Source organism: Aplysia californica, unplaced genomic scaffold (genome assembly GCF_000002075.1).
Source record: "Aplysia californica isolate F4 #8 unplaced genomic scaffold, AplCal3.0 scaffold00042, whole genome shotgun sequence".
NCBI lineage: Eukaryota > Metazoa > Mollusca > Gastropoda > Aplysiida > Aplysiidae > Aplysia > Aplysia californica.
Window position 1 is genome coordinate 1,187,074 of NW_004797312.1, and position 18,081 is coordinate 1,205,154.

At 40.9% G+C, this 18,081-nt stretch overlaps 1 protein-coding gene across 2 annotated transcripts in view; it reads right to left on the reverse strand.

Moving 5' to 3' along the window:
- Positions 1–258: 258 nt before the first annotated feature.
- LOC101854391 overlaps positions 259–18,081 on the reverse strand; it is a 23,588-nt gene continuing 5,765 nt past the window's right edge. Inside the window, exons 2-3 of one of the 2 annotated variants that reach the window (XM_013079176.2) lie at positions 11,495–11,584; positions 259–9,686 (exon numbers count right to left, since the gene is read on the reverse strand). In XM_013079176.2, coding sequence (XP_012934630.1) covers positions 6,658–9,686; positions 11,495–11,519 — 3,054 coding nt within the window. In that variant the 5' untranslated portion in view covers positions 11,520–11,584 and the 3' untranslated portion in view covers positions 259–6,657. The remainder of the gene's footprint in view (positions 9,687–11,494; positions 11,585–18,081) is intronic. The other variant, XM_005092203.3, reaches the window with a different exon arrangement.

Genomic DNA, 18,081 nt, shown 5'->3' on the forward strand with positions numbered 1-18,081 from the left:
TCAGAACACATACATAATATAGTTACGTAATTATGTCTTTTAAAACGTTTCACCCGACATCCTCATAGTGAACATTGTTGTCTCTAAGGAGAATGTGTTTGCATAGAGGGAAATATTCACAAAACTATAGAATTTTTTTTTAAAACACCCAAGACTTCGAGTGAAAACAAGGTGCAATCCTCAGAATAGTACCTACTGTGCACAGAGGTGTCCAAAAGTCAGGTAAAACATGCTTACCGTTTTCATTTCCACTTGATCTTTTTTTTTTTCAAATAGACGAATGCAAGTACAAGTATCAACATTTCATTAGCAAATTGGTCACTTTGATTTTGAGAGGAAAATAGTGACAAAAAAACAAACCTTTTCTGCATTCTTCACAAGGTTTGACCAAACAGAAAACAATCTTGTAGTCATGTGCCTGCCAAGCAGCCACCACTACTTGCATTGGGAAAATACTACTATTCCATTTGAGGTATTAAAAAAGAAACTTTCGAGACTCCAAATACACCCCTTGATATCAATAGTGTGCTTCTTGGAAACAAACACATTCTCCGCCTGTTCCCTTCAATCTTGGAACAGAAGTCCAACTCATTTACTTTTTCTTTTAAATCAAATTAATTTCTTGTTGCTGGGAAATGCAACTGAGCGATTCTTCCTTAATCTTTCCAGGAATCTTTTTTTATCCCACAACATGTACAGTTGGGCATGGATTTAACTCAAACCACATCTGGATTTGACAAGTATGTTCGGCACATCTATAATCCAGGCAAACCGATAAAACGTTCAAATCAGAGAAACTATTGAAGTAACTGTGACGGTGCAATGGTCAGAAACTAAATCACACTACCATAACAGATTTACTGTTACGTATTCGCCAAACACAGCTGTTAAAGTAATGAAGTGTCTCTTTTTGAACCCATCCAACCATCAAGAGAATGCATGTTAATTAAGTCAAGGCCAAGTTCCTTTGCGATGTCACTTGCTTTTGTCATCAAAATAATAAGACTAGAGATAAAAGATGACATGGTACGTTCTTGCTGGTGCCAGCTCGATGTTCTCAAATTTGGAAAAATGTGCTTGCTTTCATTGCTGGCATTTTTTATTTATCTTGATTTGCAGATACTGTCTGTTTTTGTGCAGGACTAATTCTCAACCACTACTAAAATCTGAGCTTTGGTTTCTATTGTCAGGCCCAGACATGAGTTTTTTCTTATCTGCCATCATGAAAAGTGCCCAGTATATCTATAAGAGGATGGACATTGCATGGACCTTGTTCGGTGTCCAATCAAGAGAAAGGAAGAGAGCATTGCTGATGAGCCTTAAGACTAAAATAAAATTGCTCTTACATCAGATAACAAACACGACGACGTAAACAACACAAGTCAGAGCTCGCCACCTACCCCTCTTGTGTTTACAACCCATGTAATCACTTCCCAACCCAAATCTTCTCGTTCAAACAACCACACACGCACATTTTTACATACACACAAACATAATTCACACACCGTACGACCTAAGCACACTACAAATAAGGTGCGGTGATGCTTCTTGATACCAGCAGTGTGTGTATAATGCTGTGCAGGCGTGAGCCTGGTGGGCTTGTGTAACCCGATACTCTCGATGACGATAAGCGCCATCGTGTACGCAGGGCAATTAGAATTGAAGACAATTGTGAGAAAAAATTGATCAGGGTTTTTCAAGCCGAGCTGATTGACAAATCCATTCGGGTGTTGAGAAAACAAGTGTTGCCAATACAAAGAAAATATAGCGTTCAGTCGTGGAATGACATATTGTGCAACTACAAGCTATCTGTGATTTAGAGTTTTGAGTGTTAAGGTCATCTGTGCCCGACTGTACTTCAAAGAAAAAAATTGTTGCATTTTATTAAAAACACTCCCTTTTATCATCTGTTGAACTGGGCAATAAAGATAATAAAATCTATAAAAGTATACACATGTTGCTATTAAGAAGCTTCAAGGATAATCTTTGTAGTAGAAGTTCGAGCCCCCTTTGATGTCAGAAATTTTATAAACTGATCTTTTATTAAAGGGAAATAATATGCTGTTGGCTCCTACAAATATGCTACAGTATGTGATGATGACAGAGATGAAAATAGTAATATGTACACTCATTTACAGTCGGTAAAAAAGCTCTCATAAATGGGACGGTGTTGCTGACAACCACTGCCACCATACACCATATTTTAAAGTCAGTACAAACTGCATTGACAAAACTCTGGGTAGACATTGTTAGTCAGCCTACTTTTCTCTTTTAAACATTGTTCTTGCTTTATCATGCTTTATCTATTTCTAAAATTAAAATACAGGACCAACAATTCATACATTAATCAAATACTTCAATTTACACATTTGTAACATTTTTGTGACTGCCGTTAATTGTGCACCAGAACAGACTTTCTCAAAACAGCAACCAGACATACCCTGAGAAATTTTGCATTGAATCAACATAGAAATCAGGAGATTGTCAGTTTTGAAAAACGAGAGACCCTCAGGCTTTTTATACTCAAGAGGGCAAAAGCACCTCACTTTCATTCATAGAAAAAACATTGACGGACAAAACAAATTATGTATATCGAGGTAGAAATAGAAAAAAAAAATATGCAAATCAAGTATTTACATTCACAAAAAGTGGCAGCAGTTGGGTCTGTCAGGTATTGAAATTGAAAGTACTGAAAACTAAATCAAAGCAGACCGCCCAGCTTTCCAGCCACTGTACAGACAGAAGACATTCACTATGGATCAGATCCACAGTTAGCCGGCATACTTAGTATTTTTCCATTTCAAACATGAACCATTGCTACTATGTGCTAACAAGCACTATCACAAAATTCATTTAGGATTGTATCCTCAGCAAGCCAGACATAAAAAATATCTCTAAAAATATATCTTACAACTACAATATTTACCTTCATAACAGTTATTATCAGTGAGGTGCGGCTTTTCCTTTTCATATCCCTCTCCCAAGAAGCGGACACAGGGAGCAGAGAGCTATGATTATGAAAGCTTCTAAAAATGATTTAAGATACGACAATGCCCATTTGGAGATTTGAGTCCACGCCTAAGCCTCATACACCATTGTATGGCCTGACAGCATGTGAGCAAACAGCGCCCCCAACGCTGTATATTAACTCCTTATCTCCAGCACACCGTTGGCAGCAGCTCACGGTCAGAACTGCTGTGTTAGTGAGCCATTGGTTGCGGCTCGGGTACATTCCTTTACGACGACGTTTAAAATCAAATTACTTTTCAGTAATTGTCGAAAACAGGTCGCTTTTATCGAGAGTTCATTTGTTAGATGAAGAACTATCTAGATAGGTTCACTTGTTTTGATTTAATGACCGTTTAGTGACGTTTTTTTTCATGTTTAAATTTAGTACCAAAAAAGGGCCCCTGCGTAGTGGGATAAAGAGTTAAGTAGACGGAATAAAACCTTGACCCCTAACTTTCAATGATGTTCACGCTGAGAGATGTTGTAGCTTAGAAGGGAATGTTCTACACAACAAATTGTAAGGCATTGCTGAGTTTGTTCAAGAGCTGTACCACATTTCTTTCACTGATCCCACATTTACCTCCGACTCTGTTATCAGAGTTCAGTCCTTCACAACACCAGCATAAGAGGGGTAATGGTCAGGCTCCTTTCCCTGAGTGCAAAAGATGTGAATCTGATTCCACACTGGGATGATATATTGTCATAGCCCACTTCCTAAGTGAGTTCATTCATTCTGACAGGTACATTAAAAAAAATATATAATTATTATTGCCATCCCCTTTTCTCCACGGCTGTTTTGATGACCTTTAATTCATGCACAGTGAGATAAATCGTCAATGTCACAAAAGCAGGTTTGTGATTGAAAGGGAAAAAACTGTGTTGCATTGAACATATAAATATGAAAAGGAAATTTATAGGATACATTCATACTTGCACTTCATTGGCATTAAAAAATTCAAAAGTGCAGTGCAAATGTATCCATTATATGATTTCGGTCTCCGCTATATTGCATTCTAAGCCGGTCACGTTTACTCTAATGTCCCCTGGTTCCTCTATTTGCATCCATCCAAACTTTGTTATTAACAACAAAAGGTGTTGTCTCTCCACAATGCTTTTATGCTTTGGAACATAAAAGAAAATGTCACAGAACACTTAAATGCTGCATGTGAAAGGACTACAGGAGGTAATATGACGCATAGTGACAGCAGGTAAGGAGTTCGGAACAATGTACAAACTCTTACTTTACATTGGTCTCAAAATACATGAGACAATGCTTCTCAAAAACACACCCCAAAACTGTTAACGTAAGGAAACGTTTCTCAAAAACAAACATCATCATGGCTGACAAACTTGAATATATACCAAGCAATATGGTACAACAGCTGCCACATTTCATTACAGCCTGAACTGACAGCAATAAGCTCATTCTCTAGCATTCTTCTCTTTCTCAGCAAATGAAACCCTAGACCTGGGTGCAAGTCAAGTTAAGTGTAAACACCTAATTACTCTAGACTCCACCAGATCACAAAAGTTCATAAACCACACATTCTTTTCAAATGTTCTCCTCAACAAATATGACAATTGACTACAAGAAAAGTACCCTGAACTTTTTTTCCGACCTCGTGAAAACGTGCATGCAAAAAATTTACAGACCATTCGTCACATACATCTTGTATGATCAAGAAGTCAGGCAAAATCCAGACAACTGCAGAAACCCAGATTTCTGATTTATTAGGAAAATCAACCCATCTGCTTTTAGGTTCCCACTGGTGAGTGTTTTGGTCAAAGAGTATTATTGAGACATGTGAAAACAAAAACAGGCTTGTGAAGAATCACACAAAGTTAGGAGCCAAGCCAAACTAATCTCAGATTCAAAACAAATTTAAAAAACCCAAACAATATGCCCAAACGAAAAGGGGAACAGACTTCTATTTTTCACCTGCCAGGATAATTATTCACCCGAAGTCTCTTCCACTTAGAAAATCACTCAACTGAAATGTTGAAAATATGTATAAATAGACAATTCCAGATATATTTCTTCTTTTTTTTTCAAACAGTAGAAAACTATTGTCCCAATTCAATACAAATGGTCGTCTCAAAAGTAATCCACAGATGCACTACTGCATCAGCTCAGCTGTATTCAGTCTTTTTTGTTGTTTGAAAGTAGTTTACAGAGTTACAGAAAAGCAGCACAATCACGGTCACATTTAGCCTGGAATTGATATTGGCAATGAAAATAATAAGTGTACGCAGTGGAATCAGGCGCTCGTCAATTTTTGGGCTTTTGGGCATATAGGCCTACAGAGTTATTAGTATCACCTTAAAGCTTGTTCATTTGTCTTACTTTCCGAGACAAAAATACCCATCTATCTTGAATAAAAGTGGAGATATTTGCAATTGAAGGTGTGGATCAGCTGATTTTAGAGGTAAGATTAATGAGAAAATAGATGCCAAAATCTGATGACTTCCAAACCAAGCTTGAGAGTCCTTGAAAACTGAAAATGTACATCTTTTGTATCTTAAATCAACATTTTTCAGCCAAAAAAAACACATAAATGTGTTTATAAAAGGACATAAAAGGCATTGAGCCAAAAAACTGAAATTCAATTAAAGTTGTCAAATTGGCGGAAAAATGCCAGTGTCTACGATTTCATTATTTTGACGAGCGCTTAATTTCACCGCTATGTCTCACATATATTTTTTTTGAAGAAGAAGTAGCATCTCCAACCAGAGTACACCAACCAACCACGAAATGGAGCTGACCAGGATTGGCGAGCTCTACTTCATCACTTCAAAATCAATTTTTCATTCATATATCGCAAAGTTTTAGCGTTAGTCTTAAGATCAACTAAAAAAATTCTTTGTTTTAATTCACATGAGAAACTGTGTTAATGTTGTCTCTATACACATTATGCTATTCCAAAATTACCCAGGTCACATTTTTTGATGGTGTTCACTGAAGTATGGTCTATTTTTTAGTTCCAACACTGACCTTCCAACTGAATATTTGAGTCTAAATGTGTCACGACACTCTGGAATCAGGCGCTTGTCAATTTTTGGGCACATTGAGTTATTAGTATAATCTTAAAACCTATTCATTTGCCACGCTTTTTATGAAAAGATCACTCATCTATCTTGAAGTTGAAGAGAAATCTAAATATTTACAATTAAAGGAGGTAAGGGTTGCCTGGTGTCAGGGGTAAAATTAGTGATAAAATGGCTGCTAAAGTACCGTGACTCTCAAAGCTTGTGTATCTTTGGAAGCTGGAAATTCACATTTTTTTTTATGCCTTTGATTAGTCTTTTTCAGTAAAATCTGCCCAATAATGTGTTTTTAAGTAGACATAACAGGTGCCGAGTCGAAAAAAAAAATTATATTAAAATTGCCCCAGGGCAGAAAAATTCTGGCTTCTTCGATATCATTATTTTGACCAATGCCTGCTTTCACCTCGATGCCACATTAAAGACAAATGTCGCTCTGTGCACAGCAACATCTTGAAAAATAAAAGACAAAAATATTTTTTTATGAAAACAAGGTTGTTGACTAAAAAAAAATTTCCCCACAAATTTCTCAGAATATCAAACTCTGATTCAGTCAAAAGTTGCATGAGAATGACAAAAAAGACAAATAAAAAGAGCATGGTACATTTACACCGACGGTCTCGGGACGGGTATGTTGAGGTCAGCAAATGGAGACACCTGGCTCTCAGTTGCCTCAGAGCTTGTGCCTGGCATGGGCTGATGGCCCGAGGTAGGTGCGGTGGACAAATCATTCCGTGTCGACAATGAGTTCATGGAACCAAATAACATTACTGGAAACACAGGGCCCGAGTCTGGGTGGCCATCTTGCTTTTCTTGATAAGGACCTTCTTCTGCGACACGGGTCGTCTTCTTCTTCTTCTTGGGAACCGCAGCTGATTTAATACAAAAGTCTTTCGATAAAACCCCCCGAAATATTCCCAGGCTCGCTACTCTCTTATCCTTCTTTTCACAATCGTATTTGTAAACTTGATAGAGTCGATTCACATCACGGTTTTCAGGGTTTAGAAAATTGTTGTTGCTTGCGCGATGAGGGCGCATACCCGTCAGGTAGATGATGAGCTCACGAATATTCTGAAGGGTATCCTCAGTTGTCTTATTGACAGGTTTATGTTTCCCCCTCATATCCACAATGGCTTCCTCTCCTTTACGGGCCTTCTCAAGAGCAGTAGCTATTGTACTCTCACTCACGTGCAAGGTGGCCTTGAAGAAATCTTTACACACACGCTCCTCTCTACCCTTGATTGCAAACAAATATTTCCGAGAAAACGCCCGTCTTCCAGTCATCTTTCTTTTTGGAGTATAAGTCTGAACATGTGTAGTAATGAATTCAATTTTCTTTTTGTATGTGTCCTTATGCCAGTACTCTTTATTAAACTCAAGACGTTCTTCTTCAGTTATTCTTGAGGTGCACTTAAACTTGCATTTCGAACAATCCACCTCACGCACTTTCTTAGCTTCCACCAACTTTCCTTTAACAGAGGTGTATGCTTCGCCTTTGAATCGTAAACGTTTTCTAATGTTCCTGCCCCACAATTCCTCATTACGACTTCTTTTCTTCGGCTCCTTTTTAGGTTTACTTTCTTTAGGCTTCCTGCTACGATTTACGGAGCTTCCAGACGACTTTTGTGGTTTGGAGGACAGAGATCCCTGAAATGGTACTGGTAGCTGATAAATCTTTGTTTCAACATCAAAGTTTGAGGTAGACGGTTGTGGGGGAGGGGCGGTTGAGGAAGAGGAAGGCGTGGATATTCTGTAGTTGAATAGGGAAGAGGATAATGCTGATGAAGATGGCTGACTTGTGTGACTCTGTGGAGGGAACATGGTGGGCGGGTAACCCAGATTGGGGCAATCAGAAGGGATGGACTGATTACCAATGCGGCCAGTATCCCACATGAAGGGTAGAATCGGGTTGATGTGAGACGATTTCTCTACCATGGGGCTCACAAAATCAGGTTGGAATGGTGTATTGTACAAAGCCTTCATGTTCTGCTGCTGGTGCTGATGCTGCTGTTGGTGTTGCTGATGTTCAGGCTGCTGCTGATTCACAGTGTGAGGTATATTGAGGGTGCACATTCTTTTCTCCATGTGACTGCCCATAGGGTGCAAATCAGCGGAACCCGGGTGGTAGGGGGTGGGGATGAGACCCAAGTCAAACGGTGATGCCGTCTCAGTAGGACTGACATTTATGTCTTCGGAGCCTGAGGGAATGGGGTTGGGCGAATCGAGCTCGGGGCTGGATGCTGGTTCTGGTGGGTGTGAAGAAGAATTATCTTCCTTTGTGGGTTTTGTTTTCTTTTTATTGTTGGAGAGAAGAAGAATGTCCTCAGGAGGTATTTCCACTGGTGGGTCCGTTTTGCCCATGTGCATGTCAGAATAAACTTTGCGGTAAACAGATATGCTGGCCGGCTTTTTCCCATCCGCCTCACATTCTGCATGAAAGTGCGCATACAGTTTCTTCACATTTTTAGCATCCTCACTGGGCGTACGAGACAGCTCCCCTTGGAGGCCAATCTGAGACAAAATGTGCTCCCTGATGGTTCTGACCACTTCTGAGGAGGTCTTATTGCTGGGCGTCTGTTTGCCGCGTAAATCAGCTATGGCATCTGGCCCTTTGCGCTTCTTGCTCATGTAGGTGACAATGGTGCTTTCACTAATATCAAAGGTGCTGACAAAAAACTCCTTACAAACTCGCTCATCTTTGCCTCTCACTTTGAGCATGTAACGACGAGAATACGCCCTTCGACCACTGACTGGCCTCAGAGGAGTGAACTCGTGCACACACCCTGAGATAAATTCAACCTTTTCTTTATACGACTCAAGGTTCCAGTACTTCTCAAAGAGGACTTTCCTATCTTCCTCCGACACACGCAATGGGCAGTTGAACTTACACTTGGAGCAATCAACTGGCTGCACAGATCTTGCCTTGATTGGTTTACCCATTACTGAGACGTAAGCCTCGCCTTTTGCTCGGGCCTTCTTGCGAATATTCCTTGCCCAAGTTTCTTCATCTCTTGTCCTCTTCTTCTTGGGTTTATCGTCTCGCTTTGACCTCTCCTTCCTTTTCCTTGGCACCGGATTTTTCCGGGACACATTACGCGCTGATGGCGCAGGTTGGGGAGGCACCTGCAAGCATGAAGGATTAGCAGCCGTATTAGAATTTGCTGAATTCAGAGAATCCTGGTCGTCGATACTTGGCACAAACCTATGCACATCTTCAAGAATTCTATCTGTAATATCAGGGGCACAGAATCCTCCCGGGGGTGGAAGGTTTAATGAAGGGGTCGCATGCATCAAAGCCATACCCAGATCAGCTTCTTTGTTGAAATGCTTCTCCAACGGTCGCTTCGGCAGAGCATGGGGCATCTGGTCTGACCGAGGTTTCACTTTGGGCCATGCCGGAAAATGCCACTGACCCCGATTTATGTTTTCATGATGGTGAACTTGAGGGTGATGATGGTGATGATGTTGGGCCTCTTCGGGGTAGTTCAGGAAGACGTAGGAGGAAGACGGCCCCAGAGGGTTTTTGTTCTGCTCCCGGGGAAAGTGCTCCCGGCTTGGCTGCATGTACGACTGCAGGTCAAGAGCCGGGGGCTGGAAGCTCTCACTGTAGCTGTTCCACATGTTGGCCGCAGCTGCTGGTAGCAATATCAGAAGAGGAAACAAAAAAATATTGGTTACTTCTTTCACGATCTGCAAAAAAATGTGTATAAAATACATTATGTGCTACAGCTACACCTGTTGAAACACACAAGCCGTCTATTACCATTTCTATACTATATATAAGACCCACCATCATTTATTCCAATAGAATCCTATTGCTAGAGAGTACGGCAGATACATTTTCCTCTGACGTCCCCTATAGAAGTGGTCTATTGTGGGACCTTCAAGCTTCAGTAAAACAGCAGTCACAAATTTGACTTGCATTCTATCAGAGCAGGGCGTCCATAACCTTCAAGTCAACCTGACATTTTAAAAAATAGAGAACGATAAATTCAACCTTTTCTTTATACGACTCAAGGTTCCAGTACTTCTCAAAGAGGATTTTCCTATCTTCCTCCGACACACGCAATGGGCAGTTGAATTTACACTTGGAGCAATCAACTGGCTGCACAGTAATCAATACTAAATTATATCAAAGATCCTATGTGTGTGAGTGCGTGCATGCGTGTGTATGTAAGTGTGTGTTCGGTGACAATGTGTGTGTGTAGGGATGCATTGGTGTGAATACATGTGTGTGTCTGGTACTAATTGGCTCCTTCTTACTTCTGTCTTTCAGCCACACCCCTAATCTTAGGGTAGGTGAGATCGAACACCTAGCCTTCTCGGACAAGAGGGAAAAATCTTGGAGTCACGTGTGCAAGTTGTACACGATAAAGATCCCTTGGTGGTCCAAAATCGATATATATAAGAGTAGGCTTCGGCCACCACCCTGGCAAAATTCAAAATAAATTCCTACCAAACTGAAAATGTTTAACGTGTCCCGTGCGCTCGTGTGCAATTGCGAGGAGCGTAAAACAGTTGACTTACCAGAAAAAAAACACATCATACTGCACAGACTGTGCTTATCCCTGTGACTTGACCCCAACAACACACCTACACACAATGCAATCATGCACTAAAGAACATGTTTTGTTATAAACAAGCAAAGAGCATATTTTTCTTTTCATTTCATGGAGGTCTGAAACAGCCCAGGCCAAATGTTACACTTTATTGCACATGGGTGCAGAATAAATACCAACCTACTGGGAAGGTTAACCTAATGCGTCAAAGTCTCAAAAAAGGCATAGCAAGGGGAGCCCTTGAAAGGGTTGGCAGAGGTGGTACATGTAGTAGTAGAAGAGGTGGTCTTTTTTATTACAAGTAACAGACACAATATAATTTAAACTGGAAGCACCAAATCCAAAGACAGACGAGAAAGAGACAAAAAGCACCTAGACAGAGAGTACCTCGATAGACAAAATTAAACTAAAGGTTCAGGTTGCTTCAAGCATCTCCGCAGACTGTGAAGCCAAGCTTAATTCAAACTTCTGTTTCACAGCCTTAAGTCCTTGCTGCGCAGAGCATAATCACCAGCATCAGGATTATTTGAAACCAAAGTGTAAACAAGCAGAAGCTAGAGACATGCAAGAAGATGTGTTCAAATATATATATCCCAACACATTCTAATGAAAGAAAAAAAAGATTCATTTTTAACTATCTGAGCTCTTGCATCAAAAAACATAAATCTTTATGTAAATAGAACACCAATAACACGAACTTAAAATCAAAACTATTACGCTGTCAATGTTTTTGATCTCAAACTTTTCAGGAACAAAACTTGAGAACATAAAACCTGAATATCGCTGCTTTTTTTTTCGGTTGCAACACAAAAACTCGGAAACCAATGACACCGGAATAAAAAACAAGCAAGCCACACAATTTGCAATTCTTCCTCTTCCCTTACCATAATTGTACACGTTACCATCCATCTTGACAGCAAATGGTTTGTCCTCCAGCAGACAACTCTAGGATAACTTATGTATCATGTTGCTCTCTGAAAAAAACAAAACAAGAAAAGGTAAATTTTACAATAATATATGTTTTGCAAAAAAATTTCAATAAAAACCATTAGATGCAATTTAAATAAGTTTCTAAAGCTTAAAAGCTTTTCAACAGCAGCCTCATAATGTGAAAGACTGCAACAAGATACTAAGTTATATTTATATTGTTGAGCCATTATAAATGGTTACCAGTATCTGCGGTGTAGGTGTTAGGCTCTTCACCATGACATGTACAAGGTGTGAGTCTAAGTCCTGAGTAGGGAGGTGTTCTATCAAGTGTTTCTATCTCGGTCTGCTGGGATGCTGTATCCCACTCAGCCTAAGCCAGCCCTGACAGACAAGGTCAAAGCAGCCCTTCTCAGTCACAGAGGACAGAGGACAAAAAGACTTGTTGGTGGCCAGTACCAAGCAGGACAATCATCTCAAGGGACTTGCCAAAAATGCAACATCAACAAACTGATGAGCTCAAGTTAATAATCCTCAAAAGCGCAAGAAGTGCTACACTGTTGCTCCGACAGCTGATATGTGGACATCGAGGGCTACTCAAGGATATTTGACTGTCTGGGGACACTGTCTCTCACCACTGTGGCAACTTTCGGTCTTTGTGTTTAACTTAACCTGACAATGGTGAACGCTCACACTTCAGGAAAAAAAAACGTAACTAAAGAATTTTAAATGGTCATCGAGCACTGGAATATTGACAAGACTAAATGTGAAGCTTGCTGACAAAATGAGTTACTTCTCACAATCAATAAATGGAGATATTGGCAAAAAAATCGACAATAGGGTCAAATTTAATCATAATAATGAAGATCATTTCTATAGTGCCCACTCCAGTGTAAACACAGCTCTAGGCACTTTACATAAATGCATGTACGAAAGAACACTATTAATGAATTATCAAATATTATATATTGCAGGTTGAGAGACATCTAATCTACCCCCATCTACACAGACACACTGCTGTCTGGGCCAAACAGATTTTCTACTGATGCCATATATATAATCTTTAGCTATAACCTGTCTTCGATTATTTCATACTTATAAATTGTAAAAACTTCACCTACAAGCATGATGTACCAATTTCCTTAAAGCTGGAATCCGAGAAGTAACTCATTTTGTCAGCACGCTTCACAAATGCTCTTTGTAGTGATCTTGCCAATGGAGTTGTTTCCCACCCCCCCATACCTCTGAAATCTTCATGTTTTGACCACACCCTCACTTTGGTCATGAAAGCGCTCTTTGGTAATGCCGAACAGCTCAGGGATACAATGAACAAGGTCCAGGACATTGTCACTTTGTGTCCTATTTCCACCACAGCATGTAAACAAGCAGCGGACTGTCTAAGTTAAGTTTTGAGAGTAACAAACATAAAAAAGAAGAAGGGGGAGATAAGGATGATAGATATTTGATAGGAAAGAAGAAGCAAACCACACCAGAACACCCGCCAACCACCCACTGGACTGTCTAAGGGAGCAGCAACAAACAGACAAGGCATTGAAGCTGACTCAGGAAGTTCCCACCAGGTGGAATTCAACTTTTATACAGGCTTCAACATAAGTTAAGGACCACCTTGACAGACACCCTGATTTATTTTTTTAATCTGAAAAAAGACAGCAAGGAATGTTTCAAAATTTTGTACTCTGAAAGTGTATATATGGGTTACCAATGCATGCTACAAAGCTTCCTAAAGGGGCAAAACCACTACAAGCTGCACGGAAATCCTCGGGGAATTTTAGCCAAATTTGCTGTTTTTTATCGACTTGTGTGCGACACCACGGACATTCCTCAGTTAAAATTTCTGGTGCACGTCATAAACGGACGTATGGTCTCGAACTGTGCCCACTTTAGTTGCCATATAAGCCGCCGTTTGCGCAAAATCCAGTATCGCATCAACATGCCATCAAGACGAAAGCTGAAAGACTTTGATCGTGCCAGGGCTATGTCATGGCTGCAGAATGGAGTTGGAGCCCGAGAAGTTGCCAGAAGGCTTGCAGTGTCACACTCTGTCATTGTCCGCCTGAGGCAGCGCCATCAAGCTACTGGATCAGTCCAAGAACGCCCATGTGCAAGTCGACCCAAGAAGAACACTCAGAGTGTTTGCAAGTGGTCCTTAACTTAAGTTGAAATCTGTATATATATTAGGGATGGGCAGGTACCGGAACTCCCATCTCTACTGAAGGAGGTGTCAGTACTGGCACCAGGTCTCCAGTAACGGCTCTGGGAAGGAGTCGACACCTAGACGCTCAGAGAGTAAGAACGTATAGGTTGACAACAACGGTTTTTTACCAGGCCACAGGAAGTGTGCTGTATGTAGGCCTAGGCCTAGATCTAGCAGCTGTGACGTAAGATGCACATAACGCAGCGAGTGACCTTGATACATGACTCCAGATTCAAAATTGACAATTAAAAACGAAGTTTGCTTAAATTAAAAAATGGCATCAAATCGGGTTCCACGCAAGCCACTTTGCTTATTTTGATACGCTGATTCCGAAAATGAAATTAGCTTTTAGTGACGATAATTATTTAAAAAATTCTGCATGCAAAGTTTTAGCCAGTTCGGCGGCAAACTTCAAAGGTATTATGCATCACAATTCGCCTCTCCAATTCTGACTTGTGTGTGTGTGTGTGGTGGGGTGCAGGCGGGGCTGATCGTGGCGAGACGCATGGTCTGTGACGTCACCTCCTGGTGTCACCCACAGTACGGTACTGGTACTGGCGGTTCCTGGGAAAGTACCGACACTGGGTTTCGCCGGTACCGACCAGAACTAATTCAGCTATATCAACATAGGTGACAACTGTCCAATAGATAGATGCCTCTAGAGCCACCAAGCTATCATGTGCCTCTCCAACAGTGAACTGGTTATCATCCCAGATGCTGTAAAACCTCACACCTTTTGACAAAACCACATGAGAAACAAATGGTGAACATTTCCCACCACCACCATGTCTATCACTTGTAAAAGTCTCCTCTTCCAGTCTACCAAGGCATTATCAAAAACTGGACTCAACTGGTTGTTGCTGACAGTCCTCAGAACAAATTCAGAAACCATTACAGGATTTTTTTTTTTCGGATGGCCAGCACTTCCTTTAATCCAAAATTGAAGAAACATGCTCTCTTCGAAGCCAAAAACTCAGTATTTTTTTTTACCTGACAATTAATCCTTTATCCACCCCAACTCTAAATTCTAACCCTTTACTTTTACCTCACACATATTCATCAAACTTTCTCTCAAAAATAAAAGTTATTCTATAATTAATAACAATAACAGCCCTCCTCCTCCTCCATAAGCCCAAAACCAAACACACCGACATTGTGCAAAACCAAATACACAGACACAAGAGGAATAATATACAGAACAAAACGAAAGACACTATTAATGAATGATGAAATATTATAATATATTGCAGGCCGAGAGACATCTAATCTACCTCCATCTACACAGACAAGCTACACTGCTGTCTGGGCCAAACAGCCGTACTTTTTTGCTGCAGATCACTATATTATGGCCTCTAAAACTGTCACAAAGTCAATAATTAAATTAAGAAAATTTTCAACCCAATTTTGAACATCAAATGGGAGATAAAAGGGGGGGGGGGGGGGGCTAAACCCCCCTGACTGACCCAAATTGTGTCTGAATGAAAACCTCAAAAACAAATAATTTATAAACTTTACGGATCAGTGGAATTCCAAATCGATATTACTTCAATTTTAGTTGTAAAAATATGTGCGAGTCAACTACTATCTGCATTGATGTTTTAGAAAATAGCGTTCTAGTGCCTCCTGAGGGTTTTTTTAGAAGTCTAATCGGTGCTTCCGAGCAAAAGAGAAGGCAGAAAAAATTTTTATTTCTTCCTAAGAATCTGATGCAACAGACATAAAACAAAAAAATCAGGATACACGCGATCGAAATCGGGAAAATCGGGGTCCTTGCTATTTGGGGAAAAAATCGGGACGAGTGGCAGGTCTGCATTATAACATCCATTTTTTCACAAAGTGTTGTCTTTTGTTTGATTTCTTCACCTACATATTATCTTTCCTCTGTTGGCAATACAGTCGAACCTGCCTTAACGGAAACCTGTGTAAAAAGGAAACCTGTCTCAACAGAATCTCCCGGCTCCCCCCTTGATATATTCCTCTTTAATTACCTGTATATAACGGAAATCTGTCCAACGCGGAAACGGAAAGAAAAATCCGCTCTCTTCCTAGGGTTTCACCTGTCTAAGATGGAAAATGACTTGCCCGCTCAGCCCTGATTTGAAACAAAACTCGCAAGTTTGGTTCCGCCGGCTCTAAACTTTACACCATGGCCATGCCGCTAGGGGAGGAAGGGGAGTAGATGTGCAATTTAGGGGTAGATGTTACCCCATTATGTGAGCCCTGAGGGATGCCGATGGTCAGGGTAGTGTGGCTGTGAAATTTCATGACTGCCCGTGAGAGTGCTCGAGTAGCGAGCCACTACGGAAACTTTCCTGGGTAGCCAGAGGTGTGAAATTAGTTTGACCAATGCCTGCCGCCCTGATTGTACGCCAGCCGAGAAAAGAGTTTCTTTAATCGTTGTTATATGGCAGTGAGGGGTGGCATTGGTTGACTGTGCCTATTACACTGATAGGTGGGGGGCTAAGGGTGGAAGCAAAGGAGATGTTCAAACGTTTCTGTTTTTGATAGGTCAAACAGCAGTGGTCCTATGAAAGGCAAGCACTGGTGATAATTGGATAAGTAAGAGAGGTGCATATCATTATCAGACAGGATTGCAGTTGAGAGGTGTGAAGTTTTGACCACTGCTTGCCGATCGGACAAGCGATCCTTGATCCCACCGGCTGGGCCTTTGAGCCCCCCCCCCCCCTTTTCATCTCTCCCTAAATTCCCCTGTCTAGGCCGGAATTTTTTTATGGCACCCTTGCAATTCCATCTTACACAGGTTCGACTGTATATAAAAGCATATTCCCCACGCCATTGTTACTATGATTCAATTAACTTATCATCACACCAGTGACACAAGGCAAACTCAAACCTGGGAATAATGAACAGACATGTACCTTGAGGATACATTTACCCAACGTTTGAATGTCAAATGACACAACCTCGGAACACCACTTCAAATTATTCTTGATTTTAGTAGTTTTAGCCTAAGTATCACCACTCTTATGCTCCCATAGATTCATATACAAATCCATTCCTTGATCAACGCCAACGCTCAGATTTTCCAGACCAGTAACAATGCAAAGATAGAAAAAAGAATGAATGAATGAAAGAAAGGAGGAAATTGGTACAAAAAGTGCGCTATCATGGCTAGCTGCATAATTTAGACCAATTTGCAGAGGTAAGAACGTATTGCAAACCAACCTGCAATGAATGCATAGCAGGATAATGGCCAATTGCAGGAATGCGCAATCCGGTAGGTTTCTATAACATTAACTTTTTGCAGAGAGAATTTCCGTAAATATCTGGAACTTCTACTTTACAAGACAATACGAAGGCAAGTGTGGATTCTTTGGTACGGAATTTCGGTAGCCATACACACGCTATCACACTTTTTTTACAGATAGAGTAGATCATCATAGAAGAAGGAGCAAGTAAGGAACTGTCAGAAAGTAGGCCTAGGCATTTCCATAAAAACAAAGTAGATTGGAGCACTGACGGATAGGCCTACTGAGTGAATTAGAAAAACCTATTTGTTGTCATGTTGCATAAAAGGGACAAAAAAGAGCAAGAAAAGTGCTCTACAATACCTGAGCATAAAAGAGAAAGTAAAATAACACCTTCAAATTTTTAATGGACGAACATCAACTGTCAGCAGTATCCCATGCTGTGCGTTTCAAAACAACACAAAACTAGAGTTCTACCAACGTGCGTTTTGGAACAACACAGAAATTTCTAGAAGTAGAAGCGCACGAAAGCAGACCGATACACATTGTGTCTACATACACAGTAACCGGGCACGTAGTCTCAGAGTCTACGTACACGGTAACCGGAAGGTCCATCCTCGTTCTACACAGAAGTACTGTGTTGTTCGACTCGCCGTGTTGTGTGTGCACTGTGCAAACTCCACTCCAACATTCTTCGATGTGTGCATTGTATGAGGCCACGCTCTTTGACAACAATGGCCATTTCAGCTGCCTTTTTTTCTCTATCCAAGTTCATAGCCATAGACACCGTGTGTAGATCTCGACGCAAGACTATTCCATCTGACCCCTACAGCGGGACTTTACCGGAATCCCCTTTTTCAATAAATTAATAATTACTTATTTATTTATGATTGGATTTAGCAGGGCAAGGAAAGTACCGAACTTGGATACAGCGGGAGAGATCGAGTGAGCTGTATCTAGGGGAAGGGGTTGGGCAATGGGGGGCTATAGCCTACAGTGTAGGTCGGCTCCATAAAGGCAGTCAGCGGTGCGGCGTCGTGATTAGCCAGTTCAGTGGTGAGTGAAACGGGGGGTGCGGGCGTGAAGCAGTTACCGTGCACCTAGCTCAAGGACACCCCCC